This window comes from Polyodon spathula, chromosome 16 (genome assembly GCF_017654505.1).
Source record: "Polyodon spathula isolate WHYD16114869_AA chromosome 16, ASM1765450v1, whole genome shotgun sequence".
NCBI lineage: Eukaryota > Metazoa > Chordata > Actinopteri > Acipenseriformes > Polyodontidae > Polyodon > Polyodon spathula.
Window position 1 is genome coordinate 38,703,687 of NC_054549.1, and position 23,576 is coordinate 38,727,262.

Genomic DNA, 23,576 nt, shown 5'->3' on the forward strand with positions numbered 1-23,576 from the left:
AAAGACTGGCTGAAGAACTCTAACCCAATCTCCCCTCCCCTCCCCTCCCCTCCCTCAGTAAAGACTGGCTGAAGAACACTAACCCAATCTCCCCTCCCCTCTCCTCCCTCAGTAAAGACTGGCTGAAGAACTCTAACCCAATCTCCCCTCCCCTCTCCTCCCTCAGTAAAGACTGGCTGAAGAACTCTAACCCAATCTCCCCTCCCCTCTCCTCCCTCAGTAAAGACTGGCTGAAGAACTCTAACCCAATCTCCCCTCCCCTCCCCTCCCTCCCTCAGTAAAGACTGGCTGAAGAACTCTAACCCAATCTCCCCTCCCCTCTCCTCCCTCAGTAAAGACTGGCTGAAGAACTCTAACCCAATCTCCCCTCCCCTCTCCTCCCTCAGTAAAGACTGGCTGAAGAACACTAACCCAATCTCCCCTCCCCTCCCCTCCCCTCAGTAAAGACTGGCTGAAGAACTCAGTAAAGACCTGAAGAACTCCCCCCCATCTCCCCTCCCCTCCCCTCCCTCAGTAAAGACTGGCTGAAGAACTCTAACCCAATCTCCCCTCCCCTCTCCTCCCTCAGTAAAGACTGGCTGAAGAACACTAACCCAATCTCCCCTCCCCTCTCCTCCCTCAGTAAAGACTGGCTGAAGAACTCTAACCCAATCTCCCCTCCCCTCTCCTCCCTCAGTAAAGACTGGCTGAAGAACTCTAACCCAATCTCCCCTCCCCTCTCCTCCCTCAGTAAAGACTGGCTGAAGAACTCTAACCCAATCTCCCCTCCCCTCTCCTCCCTCAGTAAAGACTGGCTGAAGAACTCTAACCCAATCTCCCCTCCCCTCTCCTCCCTCAGTAAAGACTGGCTGAAGAACTCTAACCCAATCTCCCCTCCCCTCTCCTCCCTCAGTAAAGACTGGCTGAAGAACTCTAACCCAATCTCCCCTCCCCTCTCCTCCCTCAGTAAAGACTGGCTGAAGAACACTAACCCAATCTCCCCTCCCCTCCCCTCTCCTCCCTCAGTAAAGACTGGCTGAAGAACTCCTTTAAACAAAATGTTTATTTCAGAAAAACTCATTCAAAAGAGAATCTAAGAGAAATAAGCAAGATTTTTTTACTTTTTATTGTCCAAAAAGTGTAAAGAATATAATTGAACTTAAACACATTTCCTTTTCTCATCAACAGCACAAAGTGAATCAGCATTTTCATCAATAAGAATGATAATAATAATATTAATGGTAATAACATCAGGTTTCAATAATACTTTTTTTCCACCAAAACAAAGTAACTTTTATTAAAGATTTTTTAAAAAAACGGTGGTTTTTGTTCATTGAAAATAAGTTCTAAAAAATTTTTTATATATATATATATTTTTAGTTTTTTTTTTCCCAAAATGAAGTAGTATTTTATGTGAACTGCAGCCTGCCTTGGCTGTAGTGAGTCCGGAGTGTTCTCTGTCAGAGTGGCTGCGTGGTGGCGCCCTCTAGAGGGAGTGTCGGGGGCAGCGGTTCATCCAACCAGGTCCATTAACCCTTTGAGTCCTGACAGGACCTCAAGGCCCCTCCTGCTGTCAGCAGCGTTTTGAGTTCTTGAAGAGCCCACGGGGACGCTGAAGTCCCGTTTAGCACAATATACTGTAAAAAACATTCATCTTGTCCTGTTTTCATGTATGCTCAATAAATCCTTTTTGCATTATATAAAACTTAATGTCGCATTCTTCAGCTCGACCACAAGGATTCAGGACTGAAAGGGTTTACACGTGAATGTATTTTTAAAAGACTACAGTCGTGCGTTCATGAAAGCAAAGCAGGACCTGGCTGGGGTGAAGCCTGATTCCAGCCTCCCAGAATGAAGGGTTTACAAGCAGGTCATTAGCAGCATACTTGAGGGACCCCTTGAGGACTTGCCTCTGCTGCCACCGAGAGGAAAGAACTCCTGGAGTGAAAGACCGGAGCTGGACTGGAGTGTGAGAGACCGGGAGCAGGGCTACAGGGTGAACTCCAACCCTGCAGGAGCGCTCCAGTCCAGGTTTAACAGTGGCACTGCAAAGAGCAGTGTGAGCCAGGGCAGGCTTAACATTCATTCTGTGATATTAATAAAAACAAGCAGTGTGAGCCCCAAGCAGCCAGTCCTGAGCTTGAACAGGATCCTCCCCTCCACCCACACCAGTGACTGGACCTGCTGCTAGAATAAAACTCACCCTACCACACCCTACCCAATACTGCACTCACCCAATACTGCACTCACCCCACCCCACTCACTGCCCAACCCACCACACCCTCCCAATACTGCACTCACCCCAACCCACCCTCCCTGCCCTGCCCTGCCCTACCCTACCCTACCCTACCCTACCCAGCCCAGCCCAGCCCAGGCCACCCTACCCTACCCATAGTGAGGGGGGTGGGTGGGAGGGACGGGCCGGGACGGGATGTGGGATGGGTATGACCGACCACCACCAACCACCACCATGGGAAAAAGGGTTAGGCCGTGAGGAACTATGACGACTGCGACTCACCCATTCCGTTCCCCGCTTTTTATTGCCCTACACCTATTTAGCAGTGGAAGGCAAGCAGAAAAATAACCCCTTTAATAATAATAATTCACTACATTTTTCAACTATATTTTCTGATGTATTTGGTGCCCAGAGATGCCACCTTGTGGCTTGCACCTGTAACTGCATTCTACTGAATTTTATATATATTTAAAAAAAAAAAAAAATTGTCCTTAAAATTAAAGGAAATGTTTACCTGCCCACCCCCCCGCGATGTTAAAGGGGATGCCAGCCCCACTCTGACTCGAGGGAAGCCTGAAGTACCACTTCAAGCACATTAAAAACAGAACTCTACATTTCTCTACAGTCTGGCCAGGGTACCAGAGAACGCTCCAACCCCCCCCCCCCCCCCCCCCCCCCCCCCCCCCCCAAATATAACTTTTCAGATAAAATATTATAAAAAGTTAGTTTACGTCGAAGTATGACTACGGACTTGGGGGAAGTGTGGGGCCCCCCCCCATATTGGGTGTGTCGGGACACTGGGGAAGTGATGGGGGATCATTGGGGTCAGACATGGGGAACACAAGTGCGGGGGACATTGGGGTCCCTCTCCCCCACCTTCCGTCCCAGGAGAAAGTCATCGAAGTGAGGACGGAGAACAAAGGAGAGATCAACCACATCCCCAGGTAACATATTTTATATATTTTTCAATCAAATGCAGCTCATACTGATGCCTGAACCCCTTCACACCCCTGTAACCCCACACAGCCTGTACCCCTTCACTACCCCTATAACCCCAGTCTGTACCCCTTCACTCCCCCTGTAACCCCAGGGAGAGGGGGGTGGAAGGCATGGTCTCTTTCAGTAGCTTCACTCTGCTCTTGTTTCATGGGTAGGGTCTCAGTTGGTGTTAGGGGTCTCTGTCTCTTTGTTTCTAGACTGGTAAGATGTCTCTCTGTTCCTCTCTCTAGTCTGGTAAGATGTCTCTCTGTTCCTCTCTAGTCTGGTAAGATGTCTCTATGTTCCTTTTTCTAATCTGGTAAGATGTCTCTATGTTCCTCTCTCTAGTCTGGTAAGATGTATCTGTTCCTCTCTAGTCTGGTAAGATGTCTCTATGTTCCTCTCTCTAGTCTGGTAAGATATATGTGTTCCTCTCTAGTCTGGTAAGATGTCTCTCTGTTCCTCTCTAGTCTAGTAAGATGTCTCTATGTTCCTTTTTCCAGTCTGGTAAGATGTCTCTCTGTTCCTCTCTAGTCTGGTAAGATATATGTGTTCCTCTCTAGTCTGGTAAGATGTCTCTATGTTCCTTTCTCTAGTCTGGTAAGATGTCTCTCTGTTCCTCTCTCTAGTCTGGTAAGATATATGTGATCCTCTCTAGTCTGGTAAGATGTCTCTATGTTCCTTTTTCTAGTCTGGTAAGATGTCTCTCTGTTCCTCTCTCTAGTCTGGTAAGATGTCTCCATGTTCCTTTCTCTAGTCTGGTAAGATGTCTCTATGTTCCTCTCTCTAGTCTGGCAAGATGTTTGTCTGTTCATCTCTGGTCTGGTAAGATGTCTCAATGTCTTTAAGGGTCAGAACTTCTCTGGTTTGGTAAGATGTATCAGTCTCTCTACAGTTGGACAGGGTCTCTGGGTCAGGGTATAGGGTCTCTTTCTATAGTATGGCAAGATGTCTCTGTGGTCAGGGTCTCTGGTTTGGTAAGATGTCTCTTGTCTCTGTGGGTAGTGAAGGCACAGGCAGCAGCAGCAGCAGCAGCGGCGGTGTGGACTCGGGGCTCTAGTCCCGCAGGTCCATGCTGGATCCGAACAGCGCCACCAGCTGCTCCTCATAGTGCGAGATGTTCCTCTTCATGATCTCCTTGCAGGAGCCCAGCAGCCGCTCGAACGCCTGGACATCCATTACTGAGAAGGGGGGAGAATTATCAGTTGAGAATTATTATTCCAACAATGCAGCAGGTACCCCAATACTGACAGAATACCCACGTATATTTAGAGTGCGCCCACCAAACAAAGTGTATTCACATATTGACAGTGTACCCCAAATCCATCATGTATCCCACATGTCTCTTACTCAAGCACTTGACGTCCCCCACAGCGTAGGCAGAGGCGGCTCTGGGCTTGTTGGTGACGAGGGCCAGCTCCCCGAAATACTGTCCAAGTGAGCAGCGAGCAATCTCTACCTCCGCATTGTCCTGGTGGTCTGCCTTCGTCTGGACAGAGAGAGGAGAGAGAGGGGTGCGGGGAGTGTGAGAGAGGAGAGAGACACTGCCCAGCGAGGTCTGAAAGAGGGTCTAGCATGAGTGAGGAGGGAGGGGGAGAGTCTACAGGGAGAGACGGGGAGGGAGTGGGATCGTCTACAGGGAGAGACGGGGATGGAGAGGGAGAGTCTACAGGGAGAGACAGGGATGGAGGGGGAGAGTCTACAGGGAGAGACGGGGATGGAGGGGGAGAGTCTACAGGGAGAGACGGGGATGGAGGGGGAGAGTCTACAGGGAGAGACGGGGATGGAGGGGGAGAGACGGGGATGGAGGGGGAGAGACGGGGATGGAGGGGGAGAGTCTACAGGGAGAGACGGGGATGGAGGGGGAGAGTCTACAGGGAGAGACGGGGATGGAGGGGGAGAGACGGGGATGGAGGGGGAGAGTCTACAGGGAGAGACGGGGATGGAGGGGGAGAGTCTACAGGGAGAGACGGGGATGGAGGGGGAGAGTCTACAGGGAGAGACGGGGATGGAGGGGGAGAGTCTACAGGGAGAGACGGGGATGGAGGGGGAGAGTCTACAGGGAGAGACGGGGATGGAGGGGGAGAGTCTACAGGGAGAGACGGGGATGGAGGGGGGGAGGGTAGGGGAGGGAGAGACGGGGATGGAGGGGGAGAGTCTACAGGGAGAGACGGGGATGGAGGGGGAGAGTCTACAGGGAGAGACGGGGATGGAGGGGGAGAGTCTACAGGGAGAGACGGGGAGGGAGAGGACAGGGAGAGTCTACAGGGAGAGACGGGGATGGAGGGGGAGAGTCTACGGGGATGGACGGGGGAGAGTCTACAGGGAGAGACGGGGATGGAGGGGGAGAGACGGGGATGGAGGGGGAGAGTCTACAGGGAGAGACGGGGATGGAGGGGGAGAGACGGGGATGGAGGGGGAGAGACGGGGATGGAGGGGGAGAGTCTACAGGGAGAGACGGGGATGGAGGGGGAGAGACGGGGATGGAGGGGTAAGATTGACGGGAAGGAGGGAGAGTCTCAGATGTTAGTCTTACCGAGAGACCCCAGGGAGAGACTGAGTGCCAACGAGATGAGAGGCCCGAGGATTGTTTTTTTGGAGGGGGAAGAGAAAAAACTAGGACAGAGTCTATTCACAGGGGGACGACACCACTCTCTTTTTTGTCACCGTCGAGTGCCCTTCATGTGTACACTCATCCCTAGGGACTCCTCACGATGGTGATGTACTAGTTCGTCTGCCCAGACCCCACCTGCAGAGACGATGATGCGCTCCCCCACCAGGTCAGCAATAAACTCACCCACCGCACAAGCTTCACCACCCTTTACACAACAGGCGTGTATGTACCCATCCCCCAACGTACAACTACTACCCACGTGAGGATGTGTTTGTGCGCTCTGGGGGGCCACGATGATGGTGCTCACCCCTACGCCAACCCCACCCCCTCAACAGTCTGGGGGGGATGAGTCCCCAACCGCACAACGACCCCCCCCCCACCCACCCCCCTCACCGAGTGTGTGTGCGCTCCCCACAACCGCGAAGGACCCCCCCTCACCCGAGTTATGAGGATGCGCTCCCCCACGGCACAGACCGGTACCCCTCGGATGACCCGAGTGATTGATGTCGCTCCCCAACCCTTTTGGGGACAGACCCGCCCTCCCCCACCGCACCAGAGTGGTGATGCGCTCCCCCATCCGCACAGGGGGGGCGTAGCCCCCACTCACCCGAGTGGGCTCTGCGCTCCTCACGCCCACCGCAAAGAACCCCCCCTCACCTGAGTGATGATACATGCGGCTCACTACCGCACAGACAGGGGGTCACGCACCCCCCCCCCACCGCACAGACCCCCCCCCCCCCACCGAGATTGGGTGTTTGACCACTACGCGAGCAGGGGCACCCCGTGTCTGGGGGGGAGTGGAGGCTCACCACTACGCACAGACCCCCCCTCACCCGAGTGATGATGCGCTCCCCACCGCACAGACACCCCCCCCCCTCACCCGAGTGGTGATGATGCGCTCACCACTACAGGACAGACCCCCCCCCCCTTCCCCCCCCCCCCAGACCCCCCCCCCCCCCCCCCCCCACCCGAGTGGACGAGGATGCGCGTGTCCCCACACCACACCAGACCCCTCTCCCCCACCCGAGTGGGGGTGATGCGTCTCCCCCACACGACCCACCTACGCGAGTGGCCCCACCGCACAGACCCCCCCCCCCCCCCCCCCTCACCCGGTTGTGTTTCGGACAGAGTGGGGGATGCGCTATACCCCCACCGCACAGACCCCCCCCCTAACCCGAACCAGGTGGGTGCGCACCCTACGCGACCACCCCCCCCCACCCCCGGCTGCGTGAGACCGCTCCCTCCCTCACCCCGACTTAGTGTGGTGAGCCTAACCCACCCCCGCAGCAGACCCCCGCCCCCCTCACACTGAGTGATGATGCGCTCCCCCGCCGCACAGACCCCCCCGCACCTCCACCCGAGTGAGTGATGCGCGATCACCCCCACCGCACAGACCCCCTCACTACTAACGAGTGGTGATGCGTGCCCCCACCGACACAGACACCCCCCCCCCACCCACGAGTGATGATGCGCGCTCCCCACCGCACAGACCCCCCCTCACCCCCACCGCATGCGCTCCCCCACCGCAGACCCCCCCTCACCTGAGTGATGATGCGCTCCCCCACCGCAGACCCCCCCTCACCTGAGTGATGATGCGCTCCCCCACCGCACAGACCCCCCCTCACCTGAGTGATGATGCGCTCCCCCCCCCACCGCACAGACCCCCCCTCACCTGAGTGATGATGCGCTCCCCCACCGCAGACCCCCCCCCCCCTGAGTGATGATGCGCTCCCCCACCGCACAGACCCCCCCCCCCCCCCCCCCACCCCCCCTGATGATTTGCGCTCCGCCCACAGCACAGACCCCCCCCCGAACCTTTCCACCTGGGGGGGATGTGATGCGCTCCCCCCATACGCACAGACACCCCCCCTCACCTGGGGGAGTGATGATGCGCTCCACTACACACCGCACAGACAGGGGGACCCCTCACCCTGAGTGATGATGCGCTCCCCACCGCACAGACACCCCCCCCCTCACCTGAGTGATGATGCGCTCCCCCCACCGCACAGCACCCCCCCCCACTAACCTGAGTGATGATGCGATCCGCCCACCACGACCCCCACCCATAACCTGAGTGAGTGATGCGCTCCCCACCGGGTAGTTCTTCACATCCGATCAAGTCTCACATCTTCTCTCTCTTGCAACTGGATGGGGTAGGAGAGAAGGCAATTAGACTCCTGCAGCCTGTATACCCCTCCCTCTCTCTCTCTCTCTCTCCTTCCCCTCTCCACCCTAGCCTGTCTCCCCTCTCCCCAGAGCCCCGTCTCCCCTCCTCTTCTCCACTCTCCCCAGCCAGTCTCCCCTCCCTCTCTCTCCCTCCCCCCAGCCCAGCCGTCCCCCATCCCTCTCTCTCCCCCAGCCCGTCTCCCTCCCTCTCTCTCCCCCACACGCCCCAGCCTCCGTCTAACCCTCCCTCCTCTCCCCCATCTCACCCCAGCCCCGTCTCCCCTCCCTCTCTCTCCCTCTCTCCGATCGACCACAAAAGCCGTTCTCAGCAGCCGTCCTCTCCCCCTCTCTCTCCCCTCTCTCCCCCAGCCTGTCTCCCCTCCCTCTCTCTCCCCTCTACCCACCAAGCCGTCTCCCTCCATCTCTCTCCCACCCCCTCCCTCCTCCCTCCTCTCCCCCCTGTCTCCTCCCCTCTCTCTCTCCCCCAGCCTGTCTCCCCTCTCCTCACCTCCAGTGATTTGAGCAGGGGCACGGACTCGACAAAGGTCTCGTAGGTCTTCCTCTTCTTGGCGTTGTTCTTGAGGACGAGCCGTCGGAACGTCACACGGTCCTGCAACAGAGAAACACGCCGGCCGTCATGCACATGGGAGGAACACACTAAGAACACGCCAGAAACACAGGAGGAACACTCTTGCAACACGTGTTCACTGTGTTCAATGCAGCTGGATACATACTCTGAAGTGCTCCGTGTCCCAGTGGCACTGCAGCCAGCAAACACCCAGCAGTGCTGACCAACATCCACTAGATGGCAATGCAGCACCATGGTGCGATACCACCCTCCCTCCCTCCAGCCACGGTGAAATCGAGTTTTATTAACCCTCACATGCCACCCACTCCTCTGCTATTGGCAGTACGCTGCAAGTGGAGATTCCTTCTCCAGGAGATGATTCATTTTAAAATCCTGGGGACACTGGCCTCAGAGCGGAGCAGTTCGAGTGATTCCAGATTTTATTACAATTAGACAGGCAACCCATAGAGAGGCTAGTTAAGCTGAGGTGTGTGTGTGTGTCACTGCTGTGTTATACAGCTAACTGTGACTGGACTATACAGCTAACCCTGCTCACTGTGACTGCTGGACTGTACAGCTAACCCTGCTCACTGTGACTGGACTATACAGCTAACCCTGCTCACTGTGACTGGACTATACAGCTAACCCTGCTCACTGTGACTGGACTATACAGCTAACCCTGCTCACTGTGACTGCTGGACTATACAGCTAACCCTGCTCACTGTGACTGGACTATACAGCTAACCCTGCTCACTGTGACTGCTGGACTATACAGCTAACCCTGCTCACTGTGACTGCTGGACTATACAGCTAACCCTGCTCACTGTGACTGGGACTATACAGCTAACCCTGCTCACTGTGACTGGACTATACAGCTAACCCTGCTCACTGTGACTGGACTATACAGCTAACCCTGCTCACTGTGACTGGACTATACAGCTAACCCTGCTCACTGTGACTGCTGGACTGTACAGCTAACCCTGCTCACTGTGACTGGACTATACAGCTAACCCTGCTCACTGTGACTGGACTATACAGCTAACCCTGCTCACTGTGACTGCTGGACTATACAGCTAACCCTGCTCACTGTGACTGGACTATACAGCTAACCCTGCTCACTGTGACTGGGACTATACAGCTAACCCTGCTCACTGTGACTGGACTATACAGCTAACCCTGCTCACTGTGACTGGACTATACAGCTAACCCTGCTCACTGTGACTGGACTATACAGCTAACCCTGCTCACTGTGACTGGACTATACAGCTAACCCTGCTCACTGTGACTGGACTATACAGCTAACCCTGCTCACTGTGACTGGACTATACAGCTAACCCTGCTCACTGTGACTGGACTATACAGCTAACCCTGCTCACTGTGACTGCTGGGCTATACAGCTAACCCTGCTCACTGTGACTGGACTATACAGCTAACCCTGCTCACTGTGACTGGACTATACAGCTAACCCTGCTCACTGTGACTGGACTAGTGTGCCAATCTATACAGCTAACCCTGCTCACTGTGACTGGACTATACAGCTAACCTCTGCTCACTAGTGACTGGACTAAGCACCCTGCTCACTGTGACTGGGATCTATACAGTAACCCTGCTCCCTGTGACTGGACTATAAAGCTTCATTCCCGCTCACTGTGACTGCTATTACAGCTGGACCTGCTCACTGTGGACTATGACAGCTAAGCTAACCCTGCTCACTGTGAGCTGGGACTATACAGCTCACCCTGCTCTTGTGACTGGGATTTACAGCTAACCCTGCTCACTGTGACTGGACTATACAGCTAACCCTGCTCACTGTGACTGGACTATACAGCTAACCCTGCTCACTGTGACTGGACTATACAGCTAACCCTGCTCACTGTGACTGCTACTGTGACTGGACTATACAGCTAACCCTGCTCACTGTGACTGGACTATACAGCTAACCCTGCTCACTGTGACTGGACTATACAGCTAACCCTGCTCACTGTGACTGGACTATACAGCTAACCCTGCTCACTGTGCCTGGACTATACAGCTAACCCTGCTCACTGTGACTGCTGGACTATACAACTAACCCTGCTCACTGTACAGCTAACCCTGCTCACTGTGACTGGACTATACAGCTATGCTCACACTGCTAACAGCTAACACCTGCTCACTGTGACTGGACTATACAGCTGACCCTGCTCCCTGTTACACTCACCAGGCCCCACAGTGCCCCCTCTGTGGTCGCTACGATAGTTGCAGCACGCGGTGTGTTGTACATGAGTGCTAGTTCTCCGAAGCTGCCCCTGTCATTGTACTGCCCCACGCAGACACTCTGCTCACCCTTCAGCACCAAGATATCATACACGCCCCTGCAGAGAGGAGAGAGAGAGAGAGAGAATTAGAGACAGAACAGAGTTAATAAAAGCAAAGCACTCTTGGGCAGTAGTCACTGCGTGGATCTGAAAAAAATAACCCCAGGGAAATACAGGAAGTACTTGGATAAACTTTCCACACACGAAGCAGACACACACATACAAGAAACACACACTTGCCCTTCCCCCTCTCTGCAGTGTGTATCTCTCTTCCCCCTATCTGCAGTGTGTATCTCTCTTCCCCCTCTGCAGTGTGTATCTCTTCCCCCTCTCTGCAGGGTGTATCTCTCTTCCCTCTCTGCAGGGTGTATCTCTTCCCCCTCTCTAGTGTGTATCTCTTCCCCCTCTCTGCAGGGTGTATCTCTTCCCCCTCTCTGCAGTGTGTATCTCTTTTTCCTCTCTGCAATGTGTATCTCTTTTCCCTCTCTGCAATGCGTATCTCTTTTCCCTCTCTGCAGTGCGTATCTCTTTTCCCTCTCTGCAGTGCGTATCTCTTTTCCCTCTCTGCAGTGCGTATCTCTTTTCCCTCTCTGCAGTATGTATCTCTTTTCCCTCTCTGCAGTGTGTATCTCTTTTCCCTCTCTGCAGTGTGTATCTCTTTTCCCTCTCTGCAGTGTGTATCTCTTTTCCCTCTCTGCAGTGTGTATCTCTTTTCCCTCTCTGCAGTGTGTATCTCTTTTCCCTCTCTGCAGTGTGTATCTCTTTTCCCTCTCTGCAGTGTGTATCTCTTTTCCCTCTCTGCAGTGTGTATCTCTTTTCCCTCTCTGCAATGTGTATCTCTTTTCCCTCTCTGCAATGCGTATCTCTTTTCCCTCTCTGCAGTGCGTATCTCTTTTCCCTCTCTGCAGTGCGTATCTCTTTTCCCTCTCTGCAGTGCGTATCTCTTTTCCCTCTCTGCAGTGTGTATCTCTTTTCCCTCTCTGCAGTGTGTATCTCTTTTCCCTCTCTGCAGTGTGTATCTCTTCCCCCTCTCTGCAGTGTGTATCTCTTTTCCCTCTCTGCAGTGTGTATCTCTTTTCCCTCTCTGCAGTGTGTATCTCTTTTCCCTCTCTGCAGTGTGTATCTCTTTTCCCTCTCTGCAATGTGTATCTCTTCCCCCTCTCTGCAGTGTGTATCTCTTTTCCCTCTCTGCAGTGTGTATCTCTTCCCCCTCTCTGCAGTGTGTATCTCTTTTCCCTCTCTGCAATGTGTATCTCTTCCCCCTCTCTGCAATGTGTATCTCTTCCCCCTCTCTGCAATGTGTATCTCTTCCCCCTCTCTGCAGTGTGTATCTCTTCCCCCTCTCTGCAGTGTGTATCTCTTCCCCCTCTCTGCAGTGTGTATCTCTTTTCCCTCTCTGCAATGTGTATCTCTTCCCCCTCTCTGCAATGTGTATCTCTTCCCCCTCTCTGCAGTGTGTATCTCTTTTCCCTCTCTGCAGTGTGTATCTCTTTTCCCTCTCTGCAGTGTGTATCTCTTTTCCCTCTCTGCAATGTGTATCTCTTCCCCCTCTCTGCAGTGTGTATCTCTTTTCCCTCTCTGCAGTGTGTATCTCTTTTCCCTCTCTGCAGTGTGTATCTCTTCCCCCTCTCTGCAGTGTGTATCTCTTTTCCCTCTCTGCAGTGTGTATCTCTTCTCCCTCTCTGCAGTGTGTATCTCTTCCCCCTCTCTGCAGTGAATTCATTCTTTCCTTTTATGGCTGCAGGGGAATTCACTTTGCAGCAAGCAGAGGAGCGGAGGAATTTGCATGCAGTACCCCCCCCCCCCCCCTCTCCATCGCCCTGCAGGACAGTGACTGTTCAGGACACTGTCAGACCCCTTCAGAGAGACGTCATTCAAGAGAAAACTAGTATCATGAGGTTCATATAAAAGCATCTCACGTACACATACTTGAAGAAATATGTGACATGTCACACCACATCCACACCAAAAGTACCAGACAAAACCACACCACTGGACTCATATATAAACACACTGAGACACACAATTATACCACAACCAGGACAGATACAGCTGACAGACACACTGACACACACACACATATACACTGACACACACACACAGGAATATATACACTGACACACACACACACACACACAGGAATAACACACACACACACACACAAAGGAGCGGAACTGACACATGTCAACACACAGGAATACACACAGAGAGAGTATAACACAACAGGAATACGCATATACACACACACACACACACACACACACACACACACAATGATCTAGACATCAGGACACACACACACACACAGAGGTAATATACACGAGACAGAGGCAATACATACACTGGAATACACACATGACACACACACACAAACAGAGGAATCTATACACTGACACACACACACACCAGAGGAATATATACACTGACACACACACACACACAGAAGGGAATATATACACTGACACCACACACACACAGAAGGGGGAGATATACAACACACACACACACACACACACACACACACACACACACACACACACACAGAGGAATATATACACTGACACACACACACAGGAATATATACACTGACACACACACACACGCAGACACACAGAGAATATATTACAGACACACACACACACACAGAGGAATATATACACGTGACACACACATGTCAACACACACAGACCGTGACCCAATACACTGAAACACAACACACCTCGCACAGATATCACATATACACACTCGTACCACACACACACAGAGGAATATATACACTGGACACACACACACACACCACGGGGAATATGTATACACTGACACACACACACCAATGCACACACACACCCAACAGAGGCATATATATATCCCCCCTGACACCCGGGCGGTGAATCTATACACGAATATATCACTGACACACACACACCAGGGAATATTATATATCACTGACACACACACACACACACACACACACACCACACACAGGAATATATACACTGACTTTTACACACACCACACGGTGTATATACATCTACTGTCACACACCTCCACAATCACTGTGGGGAACCACAGGACACACCACCACACACACAACAGAGGAATTATTATACATGACACACACACACACACACACACAGAGATATATACACTACACTGACACACACACAGAGGAATATATACACTGACACACACACACAAACCACATTAACACACACACACACACACACGTCATCCTATATATATACACTGACACACACACAACACAGGACTCTAGACACTACACACACACACACACACACACACAGAGTCATATATACACTGACACACACACACACACACAGATATATACCACTATACACACTGACACACACAGGAATATATTATACACGGACACACACACACACAGACACACACACACACACACACACTGTACGGAATATATACATGACACACACCACATATATGTGACAGGAATGTATGTGCTATATATACACAGACACACACACACACACACACACACACACATCCTTATATATGTGACTGTGTGTGAGTGTGTGGTATCCTTATATATGTGCTGTGGTGGTGTGTGTCGACACACACACACACACACACACACACACACACACTCACACACACACACACACACACACACAGGAATATATACACTGACACACACACACAGGAATATATACACACACACACACACACACACACACACACAGGACTAACACACACACACACACACACACACACACACACACACACACAAGTGATTATATACACACACACACACACCACAACCGCGGAATATATACACTGACACACACCTAAACACACAGACGACACATATTGACACACACACAGGAATATATACACTGACCCACACACACACACTTATATACACACACACACACACACACACACAACACACACACACACACACACACACACACACACACACAACACACACACACACACACACACACACACACACACACACCGACACATGCACACTGGTGTGTGAGGATGTATATACACTGTGGTGACACACACACAACACACAGTATGGACATGTATACACTGACACACCACACACACAGGAATATATACACTGACACACACACACACACAGGAATATATACACTGACACACACACACACACACACACACACACACACACACACATCACACACACACAGACAAACATATACACTGACACACACACACACAGGAATATATACACTGACACACACACACACAGGAATATATACACTGACACACACACACACACACAGGAATATATACACTGACACACACACACACACACACACACCTGCCACACACACACACACAGAGACACATATACTACATCAATATACACTGACACACACACACACACAGAGGAATGTGATGTGATATACACTGACACAACACACACACAACACACAGTGTGTGTGTGTCTCCTATATGATCACACTGTGGGTGTGTCTGTAACACCACCTTATATATGTGGAGGTGTGTATACACTGAAACACACACCACACACACACACACAGGAATATACACACTGACACACACACACACACACATATAGGACACACACACACACACACAATATACACACACTGACACACACACACACTGACACACACACACACACACACACATATACACTGACACACACACACACACACACACACACACACACACACACACACACACACACACACACACACACAGAAATATATACACTGACACACACACACACACACACACAGAGGAAACCATAACTGACACACACACACACACACACACACACACACACACAGGACACACACACACACACACACACACACCAGAGGAATATATACACTGACACTACAACATATTGACTGGATATATATACAAACACACACAGGAGAGATATATACTGACAGTGACACACACCCCAACAGGAACATATACACTGACACACACACACACACACACAGATCATTATGATGTGTGTGGAACATACACACACACCACTGTGTGTCTCTTATCACACAGGACATATATGTGACACTGACAACACACATCACACACAGGAATATACACTGAACACACACAGACGGAATATAGTGTGTGTGGTGTGTGTGTCCCCACAACACACACACAGCAATTGACAGATACAGCCATGCCCTAAAGCCACACTGACAACACACACACACACACACACACCAGAGATCCAATAATACATTGACACTGACACACACATAGGACTATATACACTGACATCACACACAGGTCGTGTGTGATATATATTTGACTGGTGACACAGTGTGTCACACACCACTGGATATATATATGACACAACACACACACACACACACACACACACACACAGACACAAACATACACACACACACACACACACACACACACACACACACACACTGACACTCACACTCACAGAGGAATATATACACTGACACACACACACACACACAATATATACACTGACACACACACATATAATCCACTGACACACACACACACACACACAGGAATAATACCACTGCACACACACACACACACAGGTGTCATATATACAATACATGTCACGACACACAAGTGACTGGTATACACTGACACAACACACACATTACACACACTAAGAATTAGTATCACTGCCACGTATCACCAGCACATTCAAATCACACAGAGGTAAAAATATACACACACACACACACACAACACACACACCCACACACACACACACACACACAGAGACAATATATACACTGACACACACACACACACACAATGCACAGAATACCTATAGATGATGACCTCGTGTAGTGTTACGAGGATATACATCTTGACGTGTGTGTGGACCACACATCACAGTGTACTACTTGCTATGAACTTGTGACACATGGGTTAATGTGATATGTAGTCACGTGTATCCTCACATGACATCACCACCACAGGAATATATACACGATATACCACAAACACATCACACAGATGGTTGATGGATGTCCTGTACACATCACACTGACACAAACACGCATGGTGGATATATTAATGACTCACACACACACATCCAATGAACACACACACACACACACACACCGGAATATATATCACTGGACACACCACACACAACACACCATATTACACTGACACACACACACACACATATACACTGACACACACACACACAGAGGAATATATACACTGACACACACACACACGCAGAAATATATACACACACACACACACACACACACACACACACACACACACGATACACAACACACACAACACACAGGAAATACATGACACCATACACACACTATCACTGACACACACACACACACACACACCCTTAAATACACTGAACAACTATGACACACTGACAAACATGTCACATTCAACATCACCACCACACACAAACAAACAGATTGTATACTGTGTCGTGGTGTGTCATTATATAGTGCCTGTGTGTGGTACGACAGTGAAACACACAATCCCGTTTGTCCTCATTATAAGAACCCAGACACACACACACACACACACACACACAGAGGAATATATACACCGACACACAGTGGACTGCCCCCCCGACCCCCACCTCTCTATCACGTAGAAGTTGTCTCCGTCGTCGCCCTGGTCGATGACGTGCTCCTGCGGCTGCACCCTGTGCTCAAACATGGCATCAAGAACCTGAGACATCTGCTCCTGTGAGCGGAGGAGAAGGGAGGAAAGAGGGGTGTGAGAGAGAGGGTGTGAGGGACGAGGAGGGCGGGAGAGGGATGGACCCCAGTGAGTTACACTGCTCTGCACTTCCAGCCTGTGCATGTCAGCCCCCTCACCCACATTCCAGGCCACAGTGTTTAGGCGGTGTCTCCATGGAAACAGCAGTGTGATTGAGAGGGCCTGCCTTCACATCTCCCTGAGAGCAGGCTGGGAAACTCAGTCCAGCAGAGGTGTTACGAAACTGCTAATGTGCAAATCCTCCAGTATCCAAACTCGCACCTCTACAAGCTCAGCAGGCACCAAACTTCATCTTCATGAGATCTCATGAATTAAATTAAACTGGAAGAGCTGTCAGCAAACTCCATAAAACACTTTACACTTCCTCAAGCACTAAAGGGCTCCTCATCAGGGACGCCACACAAATCAGAACATAAAAACACTTTGTTTAGTCTAACAATAAACACTCCAACGATATACACTCCATTCTGGTAAGGGGTCAGTGCAGGGGGTCAGTGTGGTGAGGGATTCAGTGTGGTGAGGGGTCAGTGCAGGGGTTCAGTGTGGTGAGGGGTCAGTGCAGGGGTTCAGTGTGGTGAGGGGTCAGTGCAGGGGTTCAGTGTGGTGAGGGGTCAGTGCGGGGGTTCAGTTTGGTTCAGTGTGGTGAGGGGTCAGTGCAGGGGTTCAGTGTGGTGAGGGGTCAGTGCTGGGGTTCAGTGTGGTGAGGGGTCAGTGCAGGGGTTCAGTGTGGTGAGGGGTCAGTGCGGGGGTTCAGTGTGGTGACGGGTCAGTGCTGGGGTTCAGTGTGGTGAGGGGTCAGTGCGGGGGTTCAGTGTGGTGAGGGGTCAGTGCGGGGGTTCAGTGTGGTGAGGGGTCAGTGCAGTGTGTGGTGAGGGGTCAGTGCGGGGGTTCAGTGTGGTGAGGGGTCAGTGCTGGGGGTTCAGTGTGGTGAGGGGTCAGTGCAGCGGTTCAGTGTGGTGACGGGTCAGTGCTGGGGTTCAGTGTGGTGAGGGGTCAGTGCAGCGGTTCAGTGTGGTGACGGGTCAGTGCTGGGGTTCAGTGTGGTGAGGGGTCAGTGCAGCGGTTCAGTGTGGTGACGGGTCAGTGCTGGGGTTCAGTGTGGTGAGGGGTCAGTGCAGCGGTTCAGTGTGGTGGTGACGGGTCAGTGCTGGGGTTCAGTGTGGTGAGGGGTCAGTGCAGCGGTTCAGTGTGGTGACGGGTCAGTGCTGGGGTTCAGTGTGGTGAGGGGTCAGTGTGGTGAGGGGTCAGTGTGGTGACGGTTCAGTGCAGGGGTTCAGTGTGGTGAGGGGTCAGTGCAGGGGTTCAGTGTGGTGAGGGGTCAGTGCGGGGGGTCAGTGTGGTGAGGGGTCAGTGCAGGGGTTCAGTGTGGTGAGGGGTCAGTGCAGGGGTTCAGTGTGGTGAGGGGTCAGTGCGGGGGTTCAGTGTGGTGAGGGGTTCAGTGTGGCGAGGGGTCAGTGTGGTGAGGGGTTCAGTGTGGTGAGGGGTCAGTGCAGGAGGGGTCAGTGTGGTGAGGGGTCAGTGCTGGGGTTCAGTGTGGTGAGGGGTCAGTGCAGGGGGTTCAGTGTGGTGACGGGTCAGTGCTGGGGTTCAGTGTGGTGAGGGGTCAGTGCGGGGGTTCAGTGTGGTGACGGGTCAGTGCGGGTCAGTGCAGCGGTTCAGTGTGGTGACGGGTCAGTGCTGGGGTTCAGTGTGGTGGGGGGTCAGTGTGGTGAGGGGTCAGTGTGGTGAGGGGTCAGTGCAGGGGTTCAGTGTGGTGAGGGGTCAGTGTGGTGAGGGGTTCAGTGTGGTGAGGGGTCAGTGCGGGGTTCAGGGTTAGGTTCAGTGTGGTGAGGGGTCAGTGCGGGGGTTCAGTGTGGCGAGGGGTCAGTGCGGGGGTTCAGTGTGGTGAGGGGTCAGTGCTGGGGTTCAGTGTGGTGAGGGGTCAGTGCGGGGGTTCAGTGTGGTGAGGGGTCAGTGTGGTGAGGGGTCAGTGTGGTGAGGGGTCAGTGCGGGGGTTCAGTGTGGTGAGGGGTCAGTGCGGGGGTTCAGTGTGGTGAGGGGTCAGTGCGGGGGTTCAGTGTGGTGAGGGGTCAGTGCAGGGGTTCAGTGTGGTGAGGGGTCAGTGCAGGGGTTCAGTGTGGTGAGGGGTCAGTGCAGGGGTTCAGTGTGGTGAGGGGTCAGTGCAGGGGTTCAGTGTGGTGAGGGGTCAGTGCAGGGGTTCAGTGTGGTGAGGGGTCAGTGCGGGGGTTCAGTGTGGTGAGGGGTTCAGTGTGGTGAGGGGTCAGTCAGTGTGGTGAGGGGTCAGTGCGGGGGTTCAGTGTGGTGAGGGGTCAGTGCAGGGGGTCAGTGTGGTGTGCAGGGGTTCAGTGTGGTGAGGGGTCAGTGTGGTGGTGAGGGGTCAGTGCAGGGGTTCAGTGTGGTGAGGGGTCAGTGCAGGGGTTCAGTGTGGTGAGGGGTCAGTGCAGGGGTTCAGTGTGGTGAGGGGTCAGTGCGGGGGTTCAGTGTGGTGAGGGGTCAGTGTGGTGAGGGGTTCAGTGGGGGGGTCAGTGTGGTGAGGGGTCAGTGCGGGGGTTCAGTGTGGTGAGGGGTCAGTGCAGGGGTTCAGTGTGGGGGGGTCAGTGTGGTGAGGGGTCAGTGCAGTGTGTGGTGAGGGGTCAGTGCGGGAGGTTCAGTGTGGTGAGGGGTCAGTGCGGGGGTTCAGTGTGGTGAGGGGTCAGTGCAGGGGGTTCAGTGTGGTGAGGGGTCAGTGCGGGGGTTCAGTGTGGTGACGGGTCAGTGCTGGGGTTCAGTGTGGTGAGGGGTCAGTGTGGTGAGGGGTTCAGTGTGGTGAGGGGTCAGTGTGGTGAGGGGTTCAGTGCGGGGGTTCAGTGTGGTGAGGGGTCAGTGCAGTGTGGTGAGGGGTCAGTGCAGTGTGGTGAGGGGTCAGTGTGGTGAGGGGTTCAGTGTGGTGAGGGGTCAGTGCGGGGGTTCAGTGTGGTGAGGGGTGTGCAGTTCAGTGTGGTGAGGGGTCAGTGCGGGGGTTCAGTGTGGTGAGGGGTCAGTGCAGGGGGTTCAGTGTGGTGAGGGGTCAGTGCAGGGGTTCAGTGTGGTGAGGGGTCAGTGCAGGGGTTCAGTGTGGTGAGGGGTCAGTGCAGGGGTTCAGTGTGGTGACGGGTCAGTGCTGGGGTTCAGTGTGGTGAGGGGTCAGTGCGGGGGTTCAGTGTGGTGAGGGGTCAGTGCAGGGGTTCAGTGTGGTGAGGGGTCAGTGCAGGGGTGAGGGGTCAGTGTGGTGAGGGGGTCAGTGTGGTGAGGGGTCAGTGCAGGGGGGGTCAGTGTGGTGAGGGGTCAGTGCGGGGGTTCAGTGTGGTGAGGGGTCAGTGCTGGGGTTCAGTGTGGTGAGGGGTCAGTGCGGGGGTTCAGTGTGGTGAGGGGTCAGTGCAGGGGTTCAGTGTGGTGAGGGGTCAGAGGGGGTCAGTGTGGGGGTCAGTGTGGTGGGGGGTCAGGCAGTGCGGGGGGTCAGTGCAGTGAGGGGTCAGCGTGGCCCCCCCCCAAGTCAGTGCAGGGGTTCAGTCGGGCGAGGGCTCCCCCCCAGGGGTTTCAGCGTGGTGAGGCGCAGGGGTTCAGCGTGGCGAGGGGGGGTTCAGTGCTGCTCTCACTGGGTCGAGGCTTTTGAAGAGCAGGATGTCCAGGCAGGCCTCCTGCAGCCGACAGCGCTGCTCGTCTGTTTTGGGGTGCACGACTCGGGGTTCAGTATCCTCCTCCTCCTCATCGGGGTTAAAGGCCTCCGCACACACTGGGGGGGGGGGAAGAGGAAGACAGTCAGCATGACATCCATACTGGGGGGGGGAAGAGACAGCGTAACACAGTGCCTCCCTCAAAAGTGTCTTGGTGCTCCAGCGCTGTTCTGATGTGACGTGTGACTTGCCAGGAAAAATCTCTCAGTGAACAGATTGTGCTGAATCATACACATACTGATACACGCAGAGAGAACGCCCCTCTCTCCCTCTCCCACACACAGGGTGCCGTTGAGACAAGAGAATGCACACTGCCACTGACAAACCCAGAGCCTCTCCTCTCTTCCTTCCTGCTCTTGGTCCCTCTTCCAACCACCATCCATCCTCTCCCATTACCTCCCTTGTTTCCCTCTCCTCAGCTCTAAGCATACTGCCTCCCCCTCTCCCTTGCCTCTCCCCCAGCAGGCTGGCCCACACCGCAGTTCCACCAGGGGGTCCTCGGCCGGGGGTCACTACAGATCAAAGCCCATCTGACCTGGAGGTGGTTCGATTGGTTCTGTGCGTCTCGAGAGGGTCAGGGCGCTGTGGGAGCGACGCACCTCGGGGTCGATAAACAGCTCATCCTGAACACACTGCGCCCTGCCTTCCCTTTCATGAAGAAATCAATAAACACCACACAAGCAGCTCTTGACAGCACAGTGCAGGGATGGAAATAAGACCACCACAGCACAGCAGCATGATCAATTCCTGGTTTTACTAGGAGTTTAATAAGACACGTCTGAGCTTGTTACCTGCACACACTGGGGCTGATCAAGATAGCAGTAAACCCTGCACTGGGTGACACTGCTGTGCAACAGGAGCCTGATCTCCATCCCTGTGGTCTAGAATGCAGTTCATGCAAAGTACATTTCCAATAGCCTGACAGACTGTCACATCGAGGGGAGGGTCTTAAAGAATCTCAGGATGCTCGCATCATGAGGGGAGGGTCTTAAAGAATCTCAGGATGCTCGCATCATGAGGGGAGGGTCTTAAAGAATCTCAGGATGCTCGCATCACGAGTGGAGGGTCTTAAAGAATCTCAGGATGCTTGCATCATGAGGGGAGGGTCTTAAAGAATCTCAGGATGCTCGCATCATGAGGGGAGGGTCTTAAAGAATCTCAGGATGCTCGCATCATGAGGGGAGGGTCTTAAAGAATCTCAGGATGCTTGCATCATGAGGGGAGGGTCTTAAAGAATCTCAGGATGCTTGCATCATGAAGGGAGTTCTGAATCCCACGACTGGCTGCAGCAGGGCTAGTGCAACTTTCAAGCCCTGGTATATAAAAGTGTCTCTGTGCGTCTCCATGGAAGGTAAGTGTAGCACACGCACAAAGCCTTCAATATCACACCCGTCTCACCACACATTTACATACAGTATGCAAAGCACATGGAAAACACATGCCCGCTCGCGCACACCCTCGCGCACACCCACTCCCACACACCCACACCACATCACATTTACATAGAGCTGCACAGAGTCTTACCTGAGACTCTCCTGCTGAACCTGTTGATGACCGGAGCTGTGGAGAGAGAGAGAGGGGAGGAGGGTTAGCATGTACAGCAGTCACACACAGCAGCACGCTTCACTAGCCAGGCAGACACCAACTCCAACATCAGACCCACAGTCCCGGTCTCTTGTCAAATTCTTTTGAGTTCTTGTGTATTCAATCCAGCACACAGTGTAATATGCAGGGGCTCACAAAACCATCAGTTAGTTACTGAGCAGCCATCGTCACTGCTGTCCGACACACACAAGGACAGGGACACCCAGGGACAGGCACACACTGTACTGCAGAGATCCAGCTCTCCACCCAGGGACAGGCACACACTGTACTGCAGAGATCCAGCTCTCCACCCAGGGACAGGCACACACTGTACTGCAGAGATCCAGCTCTCCACCCAGGGACAGGCACACACTGTACTGCAGAGATCCAGCTCTCCACCCAGGGACAGGCACACACTGTACTGCAGAGATCCAGCTCTCCACCCAGGGACAGGCACACACTGTACTGCAGAGATCCAGCTCTCCACCCAGGGACAGGCACACACTGTACTGCAGAGATCCAGCTCTCCACCCAGGGACAGGCACATATAATGTTACCCCCCCACCCCCCTACATATAATATTTGGTGACTTTTCCTAGGTTGGGGTCACGAACTTAGAAACAGAAAACAAGCACTTTAAGACGCTGATGTTTTTAGAGCTGATCTTGTACACAAACAGAATGACTCGGTAGCTATTTAT

At 53.1% G+C, this 23,576-nt stretch overlaps 1 protein-coding gene across 1 annotated transcript in view; it reads right to left on the reverse strand.

The window, feature by feature from the left end:
* Positions 1-3,191: 3,191 nt before the first annotated feature.
* The window catches only part of LOC121328613 (cAMP-dependent protein kinase type II-alpha regulatory subunit-like), a 45,492-nt gene continuing 25,107 nt past the window's right edge, over positions 3,192-23,576 (reverse strand). Inside the window, 9 exon segments of the mRNA XM_041273453.1 lie at positions 3,192-4,374; positions 4,544-4,682; positions 7,390-7,427; positions 7,917-7,949; positions 8,478-8,583; positions 10,742-10,895; positions 17,458-17,564; positions 21,215-21,351; positions 22,817-22,852. Coding sequence (XP_041129387.1) covers positions 4,250-4,374; positions 4,544-4,682; positions 7,390-7,427; positions 7,917-7,949; positions 8,478-8,583; positions 10,742-10,895; positions 17,458-17,564; positions 21,215-21,351; positions 22,817-22,852 — 875 coding nt within the window. The 3' untranslated portion in view covers positions 3,192-4,249.